Genomic DNA, 14,012 nt, shown 5'->3' with positions numbered 1-14,012 from the left:
GAAATACATTTTTTAAAGTTTTTCTTATCTCTATTTACATTTTTGTTACACATAATAGTAATATGTACTCGAAATTCTGAATTGTATATATAACAGATTGTAAATAGCTGGTGAGAAGCTAATGAAATAAAATGAATTCGTAATATTTATATCAATACTAGGAAAAATTTGAATTAATTCCATTGAACAAACTGATGACTGTTTGTGCTTAGAAGCTTAGTAGATAATGCATTAAAAGTTTGAAATGATTGATTTTTAGTCCTAATGTGCACATCAACAAAGTGGTCCAGGTACATGAGGCTGGAAAGTCATAAATGCGGTAAGACACGCATCTTGGATTACGCTGCTATGTTGTACTTTCAAATTGTGAATATAAACAGGTAGCCAATAGATTGCCTTAACACCGCTGTTCCGTTAAGGTGTTTATAGAATTATCAAAACCAAGTGACTATGATAATTCATTTTCTATTATAAACCAATAACGATCCATCATATCGTGCATCTCTCTGCCTTTAAACGATACTGTAAGTTCACTAAAATGGAATTAGACTTGACGCCATGTCATCAATCCCAAATAGGATCAAACGCGAGTCCTGGATTCCACTGCTAGCCACTAGCCATCTTTGCTTACCAGATTGATTTCATTCAAGATACTATGAAAAATTAATCAGTATTGGGCAGCTTTTTTCGTCCTAGTTTAGAACTCTTCATCAGTTCTCTTCGATAGCTCTATCCATTGATCGAACCTAGGATCTTTGGGTTTCTGACGCAGTGTTCAGCGGTATGTACATGAAACTTCAATCAGTTTGTGACATATCACGTCAATTAGATCATATCATTGATGACAACTATTTTGATTCCCGACATATTTGAACTTTATCAATGGCATCTCTTTAACTATTCATAATAATCATTCTTTTTCATATCCTTTACTTTCAACATATCAATCACTTTCATCTGTTGCTTTAACACAATTTAAACAGTTTAGTTGGTTAAAAGCTGGCTCACAAACTCCATCACAATTATGCTCTGGTGTAACAACTTATCCATGGCCAGGTTTAACTAATATGTCAAATCATATTCCTGGCATTGATTTAATAAATCCATACAATAGATCTGTGAAATCATCAAATTCCTATCGAACAAGATCAAGATCAAATAATTCTTTGTATAATCATGAGAAAATTATTCATTCTGATGATAAGAATGTATGTATATATCATAAAAATAATTTATCGGATAGACCACCGTTTATAGTAAGTTCATTTATATTTCTAACATTTTCTAATTAATCAGTCTATTTCTTACTTACGGCACTGGATGGCCGTTTCGTCCCATTATGGGGCTCCTCAGAAGTGCGTATCCACGATCCCAATTCGAACCCAGGACCTATTAGTCTCGCGCGGATCTTGGATGCGCACTGCTGAGGAGTCCCACAATAGGACTAAACGGTTGTCCAGTGCTTCCAGGTTTTCAATGGTGGTCTAGCTTCAATTGACTCATGATTTCAAATATATACAACTACTAAAAATCTCCACAAAACCCCCTTCTGGGAAAATATTTTTGTTGAGAAAAGTTCATGGAGACTAAATTTAAATTTTAAGTTGTATTCATTAAAGGTTGATTTCAGCTGAGATACCAATGAAAACCAGAAATAACTGGATTATTGTTGTGTTATATCATGAATTGATCGAAGGTTCATATGTATGAACGGCTAAGAAGTCTTACACTTGAAAATATTTTTCGTTGGAAGTTATGTTTCCCGCTACGGAATAACAACGAATGAAGGAAAAATTATTGACTGAATTTAAAGCAAGAACTACTTTTTTTGGGTCTTATACTTAATACTAAACAGATTGTTAAGTGCTTCTTATTTTTGAATGGTTATCTTATAATGGCGCACTATTTGACTTCATATAATCGAATAATATTGTTGTTAACGAAATCTATATCCCATATACTTCATATATTTGCTATCGATGTATCTCGTTTCTATAACAACGTAAATATGAGATATCGAATACGAAAGTATTTGAAGAACATATATATTTCAAATATTTGATAATGCGGACAAACGATAAGAGACGCGAAAAAACACAAACGCAACGAAGTGGCAGAAATAGCCAACTCAATATGATAAAGCTTGATTTACTATTTATTGGTCAAACAGAACAATAAAGACACTTCTGTCAAATAAAGTAAGTGATTAACACACATACGCTTATTTAAAAACAGTCACGTCTATAAACGAGTAACTGATATGCTCAAACCATGTGAGGATAATAACTTAAGAAGATCTGTTCAAAAGCCAGAACAACCTATGTAACTGTGACATTGTACTAGATGCTAAAGACTAAACAAGATCACTCTGTAAATAAAATCAGTGAACTTGTTATTTGCTAGAATAATTTCAAACTAGAAGGGTTTAAAGTTACAAGATATGCGCAAAATATAACAAATGTGATACAACACAAATAATGAGATGTGCAATAACACCAACAATTACTTACTTACTTAATTACTTACGCCTGTTACTCCCAATCGAGCATAGGCCGCCGACCACCATTTCCTAACCCACTCTGTCCTGCGCCTTCCTTTCTAGTTCTATCCAGCTTTTGTTTATTCTTCTCATGTCTGTCTTCATTTCTCGGCGTAATATGTTATTTGATCTTTCTCTTCTCCTTCGGCCTTCAGGATTCCATATGAGGGCTTGTCTTGTGACTCAGTCGGGTGTTTTCCTCAATGTGTGTCCTATCCACTTCCAGCGCTTCTTCCTCCTCTGGAATCTGGTTTGTTCTCACCCATAGTAGCTTGTTGCTGATAGTGTCTGGCCAACGGATCCGAAGTATCTTGCGTAGACAACTGTTAATAAAACCTGTATCTTCAGGATGATGGCTTTCGTAGTTCTCCACGTCTCCGCCCCATACAGTAGAACTGTCTTGACATTTGTATTGAAAATTCTGACTTTGGTCTTGGTTGACAATTGTTTTGAGTTCCAGATGTTCTTTAGTTGTAAATACGCTGCTCTTGCTTTGCCGCTAACGAGAAAAACGCTAACACAAACTATTACTACTATTAAAGAAATTCGCCAAACACAAGAGATCTTAAATTATTTTAAGAATTACACAGAGAGCCGGTAAACAGCTGGATTATCAAAAAACAATAGGCGTCGAAAATAAGAAATGCATTCCTTTAGGATTTAAAGAGTGAAGTGATTTTGAGTAGATGTCACAAAGTCCACGTCATCCCTGAGGATTAACCAATAATAAGATAATCTAAGTGTAGTAAGGAATTGAATAAGATAATGTTAATAAGAGATAATTGAACAAAGAACAAATGATGATCAATATAAAGATAGGGATTGTAGGTACAAAATATGTACGTAAAATTATAAAATATATGAGGATACGGGACATATTTGACAATCACTACTTATTTTCATAGTTGAAATCATGAGTCAATTGAAGATGGACCACCATGGAAAACCTGGAAGCACTGGACGGCCGTTTCGTCCTATTTTGGGAGTCCTCAACAGTGCGCATCCAAGACTACTGCTTATATACTGTTTTTATTTAACTAATGAACGTTTTCACACTGATCAGTCGTAATTCTTTCTTGAAGCGGAAGAGGCAATCCGCATAGAATGCACGTATGCCAATAACAGACTGATCTATTGAAGTCCTAAACGTTAATGGGAAGATTCAAACAACCAATATAAAATGAATTTATTTATTTATTAAGATTACAAATAATCGATTTTCTCTTTTGGGATTATTTATAATCCCAGAAATAGTCACCATCCTATAATCTTGAATTTATTCCATGGATTGTGACTGCATCGTCTTTATTATGAAACTTAACTGACAATCAAAAATGGTAGCTCATTACATCATATATGGTTGCTTATTGCTGAGCTCAGGCACTACAGCATGCCTCAGAAGACAGTCAATATCATAGGGAACTCCTACGATGGATTAAACTGCCAAATCTTTCATGAAGGACAACTCACCGAATCATTCGAAGTAAAGACCGGTGTGAGGGCGATGATTGGCAAAGTAAGAGCAGCATATTTACAACTAAAGAACATCTGGAACTCAAAACAATTGTCAACCAAGACCAAAGTCAGAATTTTCAATACAAATGTCAAGACAGTTCTACTGTATGGGGCGGAGACGTGGAGAACTACGAAAGCCATCATCCTGAAGATACAGGTTTTATTAACAGTTGTCTACGCAAGATACTTCGGATCCGTTGGCCAGACACTATCAGCAACAAGCTACTATGGGTGAGAACAAACCAGATTCCAGAGGAGGAAGAAGCGCTGGAAGTGGATAGGACACACATTGAGGAAAACACCCGACTGAGTCACAAGACAAGCCCTCATATGGAATCCTGAAGGCCGAAGGAGAAGAGAAAGATCAAATAACATATTACGCCGAGAAATGAAGACAGACATGAGAAGAATAAACAAAAGCTGGATAGAACTAGAAAGGAAGGCGCAGGACAGAGTGGGTTAGGAAATGGTGGTCGGCGGCCTATGCTCGATTGGGAGTAACAGGCGTAAGTAAGTAAGTAAGTAAATTGCTGAGCTATTCAAAATTATTTGAAAAAATCAGTTAAGTGGACTTATCGAGGTGTTTTTTTCTTCCAAAGACTTCTCCAGTTTACGTCATTTCATGATTACAATCATCTCTCTAATCAAATTAAAATTAATCTTTTGACAAAAACTTTTCAACCTTAACAATAATATTCAAATGATGAACAACAAAAATTGTTCTCATTTTCTCTCTGAGGGATAAATGTCTAATTACTAAAAACAAAAAAACTGATAAAACTGATGGTAAAGAAAAATAGTCAACTTGATTCATCTTCTATCATCAATATTCTTTTCTTCTTCTTCTTCTTCTTCTTCTTTAAAATGGCTGTTACGTACTTCCTTGTCGTAATGAATTTTCGTTGAGTTTAGTTTGATTTTTGAAAAAAAAACCTGACTACCATTCTGTGTTCTCTGAAAGATCCAATGTCTTCAAAGAATGTGTGTAGGTATGTGTATATCTGTTTGTGTGATAAGCATGTGTGTGTGCGCACCTCAGCGAACATAAAGTGAAAAGAGAGAGAATACCAGTCAATGCACAAACAAACACACACACCTTCAAACATACATTTCTGTATCTTCAATAGTATATTACTTTTTTCTTGTTTTTGTGTGCACTAACAATTACATACTAACACAAATGTACATAGTAACATGCATTAACAGTTAAATGTCTTACATGAATCTCAATCTAAACACATCTGTGAATAAGTGTAGCAGGTGAACAGAGATAGTTCAAAGTAAATAAGAAAGACTGGTTAGTATATACAAGTAATTAGGGCTGCATACTAAATCAAATCAAAAGTTCATTATTTACATAATCTATTTATTATTTTTCCCTACCCCCTTCCCCCCCCCAAAAAAAATGTGAGCACATAATTCTTTTGGGAGAAAGATGGTTTCATTTATCATTGAATATTTTTTCAAGAAAGTTATCTATTTTCTAATCACCTTCACAATATGCCATTATTCATTATTGAAATTTGAAATGAATTACAATCAGAAGGGGTTTTTTGTGGAGATTTAGTATTTTCATAGTTGAAAGCGTGAGTCAATTGAAGCTAGACCACCATGGAAAACCTGGAAGCACTGGACAGCCGTTTCGTCCTATTGTGGGACTCCTCAACAGTGCGCGTCCAAGACCTCACCTCACGAGATTCCAACCTAGGACCTACTAGTCTCGCGCCAGAGCACTTAACCGATAAACCACTGAGCCGGCATCCCATGGTGTTTATGTCTATCTCCAACCAATCCACGAAGTTGAGCAACCGTCCACCAATGTCTTCAGTGAGTTTCTTTCTATCTCACAACAGACGTGGTTTGAACTCCACTTGTCACTGCTTCTCACTAGAACTCCGGATTTACCACTCGAAGTCAGTCACTAGTGGATGCGCACTGCTGAGGAGTTCCACAATAGGACAAAACGGCAGCCCAGTGCTTCCAGGTTTTCCCTGGTGGTCTAGCTTCAATTGACTCACGCTTTCAACTATGAATTACTTTCGTTTAAATATTGAATATTGAACCGTTCAATTGACTAAGTGGTATTGTATTGTTATTGTGAAAACTTTTAACGATACCTACCCACAATTTCATAAAGGGATTGAATCCAGGAATATTAAGTTATAGGGTGAATAAAATAACATTTAATCGCAGAGTTATAATTAAAGAACATAAAATTTCAAAGTGGGTTGTTTGTGGAAATTTTTTAGTAATTTTTCTAAATATATTGTTGAAATCATGAGCCAGTGCTCGCGCGCGGGACTGATAGGTCCTAGGTTCCAGTCTCATGAGGCGGGATCGTGAATGCGCACTGCCACTTAGGAGTCCCACAATAGGACGAAACGGCCTTCTAGTGCTTCCAGGTTTTCCATGGTGATCTAGCTTCAATTGACTCATGATTTCAACTATATATATGAAATTTCAAAGTCTAGAAACTTACAATATGGGTGACCCACTGTTTCTAAAGATCAGGAATTGGCTGTGAAATCTGAAGGTTACTATTATTATTATTAATGGCTCTATTCAATATTATAATTTTGGTACAATATAGAATTCTCAGCACAAAGTATTCCAACAAGTTTCCTTTCTTTCTTTATTTATCTGTCCTGACAATAAATATTGAGTGATCACCAGTTAGATGTTAACAGTTCAGGAATCGACACCTGAGAAATGAACATTCCTTTCAATGTATGCTGACATCCATTACAATATCTCTTATTTTAAGTTGTACGGCGAAAGATCGTAAAATTTTCATAAACGCGCTTAAATAGGTTATGCGATTAATCGATATAATGATGTGTTAAAACAAACAAAAGACAGGTAACTTGTCGAGATATGTTGATGTCAGGAAAAGGTAGCCCAGATATTTAAACAGGCCGCCAAATTTTAAAGATAGTTCCGGGTTCGATCCCTATCATGGAGATCGGTACTTACTACTGGAGAGTTACATTACAGGACGAAACAGATAGATGTTCAGTGCTTCATGATTTTCAATGGCACTCAGAAGGAGATCAAATTGTGACGAATAACACCTAGAATAAAGCACACTTGTTAAATAAGTTAGCACGCATCGTAATCCAATAGCTTAGAAGATAACGCGCTAGAAACAATAAATCTGTTGTTCAAAATCCAGTGTTAAACATCACAAGGATGTTGGTTCATTTACTTAATGCATTTATTTGTTAGTTTTTATGATGAATATTTATTTCTACTTTCTCCTCAAACTGTTTTTTTAGCCTGCTGGTGGTCGACCAAGATGTCGTAGTGCGGATCCTGCACATTATCTAGATCATAGAACACATCATAAATGTAATGTAGACTTACATAGAAAGCATAATCGTCATTTACATTGTTCCGATTCTGGGCAGCCTCTAAGTGAACGAGCAGTATGGAAACCACCTGGTGTGGCTAAAACTATTCAGAAAGCATATTATAGCCGACCAACTACTCCATTATCAAGTCGAACAAGTTTTAGTGGAGGAATACCGTGGAGGACTGCTGCAAGAGCATCACGCTCTCGGTAAGATTCATGTATCTATTCATTCTTTTTTATTTTGAATATACCATAAATAACCATCAATCAGTCAACCATAGATAACGTAGCAAGAACCTGTGTTTTAATCCAAGTTATTCCACAACTTATATCAACATAACGAAAGGAAGATCTTAACAATCTTGGAGGCGGAGAGAGACAGGGATGAGGGGAAGTTAAAGCTGAATAGGAGAAGACTGTTCTGTTACATTAATCAATATTGTGACTAGTGAATTTCAAGAAAATCATAATACATTAATATCTTGTCAATCTTTGACATGGAATATATGCTGCAGACAGAAACAATTTTTCAGGAACCTCTTAATATGTAAAATAATGAGACCCATGCTTCAAATTTTAAGATTGAATATCAGTCATAAAATTTTTTATAGCGATCATTGCTCTTTGACAGCTACCCATGAAAACTCGTATAACTTAGTTATGAAAAAAGTACCCAGTTTGACTAGTCACTGAGTTGTGATCAATATCATGTTTATTCAGTTTCCAGTTCTAATCAAATTCTACTGATCGATTTTCAATGTAGTTGTCAGTGTCTAAGTGACTTGACGTCGCGTACAGTACGTTTTGATGTTAAATAGTTTGAAGTACTTACTTACTTACGCCTGTCACCCCTATTGCGGGAGCATAGGCTGCCCACCAGCACTCTCCATAGAACTCTGTCCTGGGCAATCCTTTCCAGTTGATAATGATCCTTTTCATGTCTGCTTCGAATTTTCGACGCAGTGCGTTCTTTGGTGTTCCTCTTTTCCGTCTCCCTCCAGAATTCCAAGTTGGTGCGTGTCTCGTGATGCAGTTTGATAGTTTCCACAATGTATGTCGTATCAACCTCTTTTCTTAATTTCCTCTTCAACTGGAAGTCGGTTTGTTTTCTCCCACATTAAGCTGCTGCTGATGGTACCCGGTCAACAGACGGCATAAAAACCCATAAACCCAGGTTTCAAACTGATTGACCTTTATTTTATTGCAATCACTTATGTTATTTACTTGGTGGGTGCCAACTAGCAAGTAATCTACGTCTAGGGCTTCCTACCGTCTATTTCCAATTACCAAACAGAAACGATTGTATGTAGTTATATTACGCCCTGAAATGTTGATTCACTTAGTTCAGTCTTCTAATTTTGAAAAAAATTCACTGATAAATTTATTTCATCCTTATTCATAGAGGCTAGATAAATATGAAATCTGGTTTTCATTTGAAACACCAATGTTCAATATTAATTAAATCAGATTAAAAAACATACTACCTACTTTCAATCATTGAGAAAAATAGTTATTTCTCTCCAATCCTATAGAAAGTCACTTATGATTTCACGGTAACGTTACTTTACTTACTTACTTACTTACGCCTGTTACTCCCAATGGAGCATAGGCCGCCGACCAGCATTCTCTAACCCACTCTGTACTGGGCCTTCCTCTCTAGTTATATCCAATTTTTGTTCATTCTTCTCATGTTTGTCTTCATTTCTCGGAGTAATGTGTCCTTCGGTCTTCCTCTTTTCCTTTGGCCTTCAGGATTCCATGTGTGGGCTTGTTTTGTGACACAGTTGGGTGATTTCCTCAAAGTGTGTCCTATCCAGTTCCAGTGCTTCTTCCTGATTTCTTCCTCCACTGGAATCTGGTTTGTTCACGGTAACGTATATTAACTATAATCCTGAATAGTGAATTTTAACAAGTACGAAACTCTATTCAAGTTGATCTTCCTACTGCATAATCTCTAACATATCTAGACTTACTTATTACGTTACTTATCCTTCTCATCATGTTGCAGTTTCTAATCAGTTAAGCTCCTTATTACAGTATGAAAGACTTATAAATTTAAACTGTATTGTTATTAGTTAACTGCTTGCCGAGTTGTTCTCCATTTTGACTACAGGGCCAGTGAACAAACGTAGGAAACTACATTCTAAACGAAAAGTCATTTAATGTCACACTCGGCTGTTATCTCACATTTAGTATGTCATTAGTTAGCCGAAGGTCATTCTAACTAGATAAACGATCTAGAGGAGCTAATCAATCCTCGGACTAGATTAATACAATTGCTCTCCTGTCTTACTTTCAGATCTTACGAGCCCCAGATAAACTAAACAAAGATATTTGTTTATTTTTACCGAAATACGAACGTGAATATCTACCATTTATTATCCTGTTTTTTTTCTTCTTAATCATAGAGGTTATCCAAGTTTTCAATGTCCAGGTAAAACATGTCTTGAATCACGTGCTCTACATTTGGATTATAATCTTGTCAATAAACAATCGTCAAATGTCAATAATATAAATCAGAATAACAATAAATCTGTTATTCTTCCATATGCAAAAACCTTGAATAGGGTTGTTGCTGATGGATGTCATTGCCAACATCATCATCAACCACAAACACAACAACAACGTCTTGGACATAACCGACAAAAATCATGTTCAAAGATCAATTCCAGAATAAGTTCCCCAGAATTATCGGGAATGAATTTTCAGCATAAATTAAAACACCTTATGGTAGTTTAATATTTTGTATTATGCATCGAATGGTTTAATTTGTTTGTTCAGTTTAGCGTTTTTTTATAACGAGGTTGTTTTCTATGGGATGGGGTTGCTGACTCCATACCCAACCCTCCTCCTTTACCCGGGCTTGGGACAGACAGTAACCTTAGAAGAGCTACAGGCGAATTCAAATCTGATCGGTTTGTTCATAAATTATAATCTCACCGAACTTCTATTTCCATTCTTGAATAATCGAAAAAGCAGATAAAAGTGATACGCAAACACATGCTATTGGGTACTGATGGACTATAATAACATTATTTCTTTTTGTGTTCTCGGAGGTTGTTGGCTTGTTCAAGTCACCCCCTCCATTTAAGGCTTATTCTCCTTTCTTTTTATTTTGCATTCGCATTATATAAAGTAAATACAAACAATTAAAGCAAACGACGACGAAGCGAAATATTGAACAATATTATGAATGAATATGCTGAATGTTTAACGTTGAAGAGGTTTTTTGTAATATGTGGTATATACGTGCTCATATATTAATGATTAGGTATTTAACTATGATGTTATACCGTAGTGATTTATGTGCTCAACCTAAAGCCACTGTTTATAAATGTATGCAAAGTATTGATAAAATAACGATCGCTCAAATCGAAATGGGTCCAGAAAGCTGCCTTGGGTTTGTCTCGTTATGGTGAAGGCGAAATGTCTACCTTCTAACCAAAGAATAAATATACCGTACAACATTCCATTTTGTTCTTTTTCATGACGACAAAGCATGATCTTTAGGACAGAGTTGAATGGAGAATACTGGTAAGCGGTCTATTCTCTTCCACGAGGCGTAGCAGGTGTAAGCACGTAAGTAATGTATTGGAGAGTTCCATGGTAGTTCCTGTCATACATCAACACATTTAAATCATGAGATGTTAAACAACTTAGTTATACGATCGTTTTATGAAATCTCTCATAACTACTTAAAATAGATCTTAGGTTGAAAGAAATTTAAGCACAGCCAAAAACAGAACACGAAATCAATTCAGAATGTTAATAACTGTTAATTTAATTAATCCATCTTAATAGATCCAGACTGCTTGATTTGATTCTGAGCGATAACTGCGATCAGTAGTTGGAGATGTTGGGTTGTATGACTCAGAACCGTTCACAATAGCGTAGATGTATTCATCCTTTATTATCAACACTTGTTCTCCTTCATATATGCCTTTATAGTCTATCTTCTCAAACTGTATTTTTAATGTTCAGTCTTTCTCATTATCATTGCTTCCACAAATTATTTCAATCTCTTTTGGCAACTTGAACCAGTGTGTCTATCTGCTTGGCTCTATGGTAACTATGACTAACCAACTATTCTCAAATTAAATCTTAAGGTCTTACAGGAAACGGTACTTTATCTCTATATTGTACTTAGGAACCATAAACTATAGATTTGTATCACACAACTTCTCATAAAATATTCATTTGATTTTGCACAATTCCGGACTTTCTTTAGTGTGGTGTTCCAGATAATTGACTACCTAGTTTTACCAAACTTATCTGTTTTATCTTAGGACCCCGAGCACCGTGTACCTGTCCACTACTTTTATCAGAGGTAGAACTCTGAACATTCAGTTATCTTGATAGGCGAGCACATTGCCGAGTTTATTATTATTATTATTGTTATTATTATTGCAATATCTTTTATTTTTACATACTAGACGAAAGTATCACAACTTGAAAAAGATTTACAAACGGAAAAACGAAAATCTGATCGGTTATTGAAAAATCGCCAGGTATGTATGTTTCATACTTTTGTTGTCTTCATCAGTATAACAACATACACTGAATCGCCAGAAAAGTCAATAAATATCTGCAACGAGATTCACTGAAAATATATTCTTTGAATTGCTAAAATATTAAAGTTAGTTTACATATGGGTGGCAGTGGCTAATACTAAATTTTTCTCTTCAGTGTAGAATGATTCATTAACAAGGCACAGATACGTGTGCTAGGTCACGAACTGTAAGTGGAGTCCAGGACGAGAGTTTCGTCGTATTTGGGACTCGTCGTTAGTTGGACGCACCTTCATCCTAGAGTTAACTCAGTAGCTAAGTGGATAACGCGACGGCATTGCAAGCGAACGGTACTGTATTCGAGTTCTGGAGTGGTCATCAACTCTGGGATGCAGGTATATCTAACTAAGGACGATTTCCAAATAGGACGAGACGTGCGTCCTGGACTCCAATGCTAACCACTATCCATCTCTACTTATAATGCTTGTGACAGGGCAATATCGAGGCAATCCGCACAGGATGCACTTATGCCAATAAGAGACTGATCAAGTTCCGTTCTAAACATCAATGGTAAGATTAAAACAAACAATACGAAATGTATTATTGCCACTTCAGTATAAATGGTTTATAGAAGTTGTTTCTTTGCATATTTTATATCATGAGCTGACTTTAGTTAGATAACCAAAGGAGATTAAACTCTGGACCTCCAGGTTTCGTGGAAAGCATTTAACATCTAGGCCACTGAGTTGACATCATATTTTTCGACACTTTTAGCTTAATCCAGTTCGCGATATTTTGAAACTATCTTTCAATTTCATTGGTGGGTAACTACCTCACACTCAGTATGGTTGAACTCCACTGATCATAACTCCTCATTAGAACTCCGGGAATAACCAATTAAAATTAGTCACTAGTAGGCACATGAATATTTTTATTATTTTTTTCCAAATCATCAACTCTTTATGATTAATTATTCAACATGAACTGATTCTGATTCTTTTCTCACTTCGTTCTAATATTAATTTTTAGTTTGTTCAACAAGTGAATAAATCCAAGCATCTATTGAAAATTGATCAAGATTCAATATACCAATTGAGAAACTTCATTTGTCGTTTGACAAATATGATTGAAACTCTTCAGAATTCCAAGTATGTTTAATAGATATATAGATTTAATTTGTGTGTGACATTGAACTGATAAAACCATTGACTTTGAAACCACAACATTAAGTAGGATATCAGCAGTATCTTGAAAGACTCTAAAATGTTGTCAGAATTTTTTCAACATTTCACTTCAGATTATCTATATCGATATCGAACGTTGTTGGTGGAGTCCAATCGTGTTCCAAAAAGATAGTAACCATCTATGTCATTAGTTGGTCGTCGCTTAAAATCACGAATTGACTAAATTCAGAGTTATGAACCATTGAAATCCAACTCAATTACTCAAGTACTAACTACCGATTTTAAAGTATAACATTTCGATAATATCATAGATGGATATTGTCGATGAGTTTCAAGCATAGTACGAAACATTGACTCAGTTCTCCTTTGGTTTTCAGTAGTTTGACAATCTTTCATTAAAACAATATAATCAGACGACATTAATCTTTACAAACTGTCTAATAAAACAGAGCAGGTCAATTTTTTTCGTTTCTCATCTGCTGAAATTGAGAATTTTTATAATTTTCATAACTGTAATCATGAGTCAATTGAAGCTAGACTACCATGGAAAACCTGGAAGAACTGGACAGCCGTTTCGTCCTATTGTGGGACTCCTCAGCAGTGCGCATCCACAATCCCGCACTCGCGAAACTCGAACCCAGGATCTACCAGTCTCGCACCAGAGCACTTAACCGATAGACCGCTAAGCCGGCCGGCATCCAACGGTGTTAATGTCTAACTTCAACCAATCCATGATTTTGATCAACCGTTCACCAATTGTCTTCAGTGAGTTGATATCTCTACAACGGACTTGGTAGAACTCCACTGGTCACTGCTTCCCACTAGAACTCAAGGAAATATCTCTTGAAGTCAGTTACTAGTGTGCATATGATTATAGATCAGAAGGGGTTTTGTGGAGAATTTAGTATTTTCAT

At 35.7% G+C, this 14,012-nt stretch overlaps 1 protein-coding gene across 1 annotated transcript in view; it reads left to right on the top strand.

Annotated features, from left to right (window-relative positions):
- Smp_140230 (hypothetical protein) overlaps positions 1-14,012 on the top strand; it is a gene marked incomplete at both ends in the record, with an annotated part of 28,892 nt that overhangs the window by 6,597 nt on the left and 8,283 nt on the right. The window contains 5 exons of the mRNA XM_018798643.1: positions 984-1,256; positions 7,330-7,613; positions 9,815-10,136; positions 11,840-11,914; positions 12,944-13,062. Of these exons, the coding sequence (XP_018653564.1) occupies positions 984-1,256; positions 7,330-7,613; positions 9,815-10,136; positions 11,840-11,914; positions 12,944-13,062 (1,073 nt within the window). The remainder of the gene's footprint in view (positions 1-983; positions 1,257-7,329; positions 7,614-9,814; positions 10,137-11,839; positions 11,915-12,943; positions 13,063-14,012) is intronic.

This window comes from Schistosoma mansoni, chromosome 7 (assembly GCF_000237925.1).
Source record: "Schistosoma mansoni strain Puerto Rico chromosome 7, complete genome".
NCBI lineage: Eukaryota > Metazoa > Platyhelminthes > Trematoda > Strigeidida > Schistosomatidae > Schistosoma > Schistosoma mansoni.
Note: the sequence above shows the minus strand (reverse complement) of the source record. Positions and strands in the feature narration are given on the sequence as shown.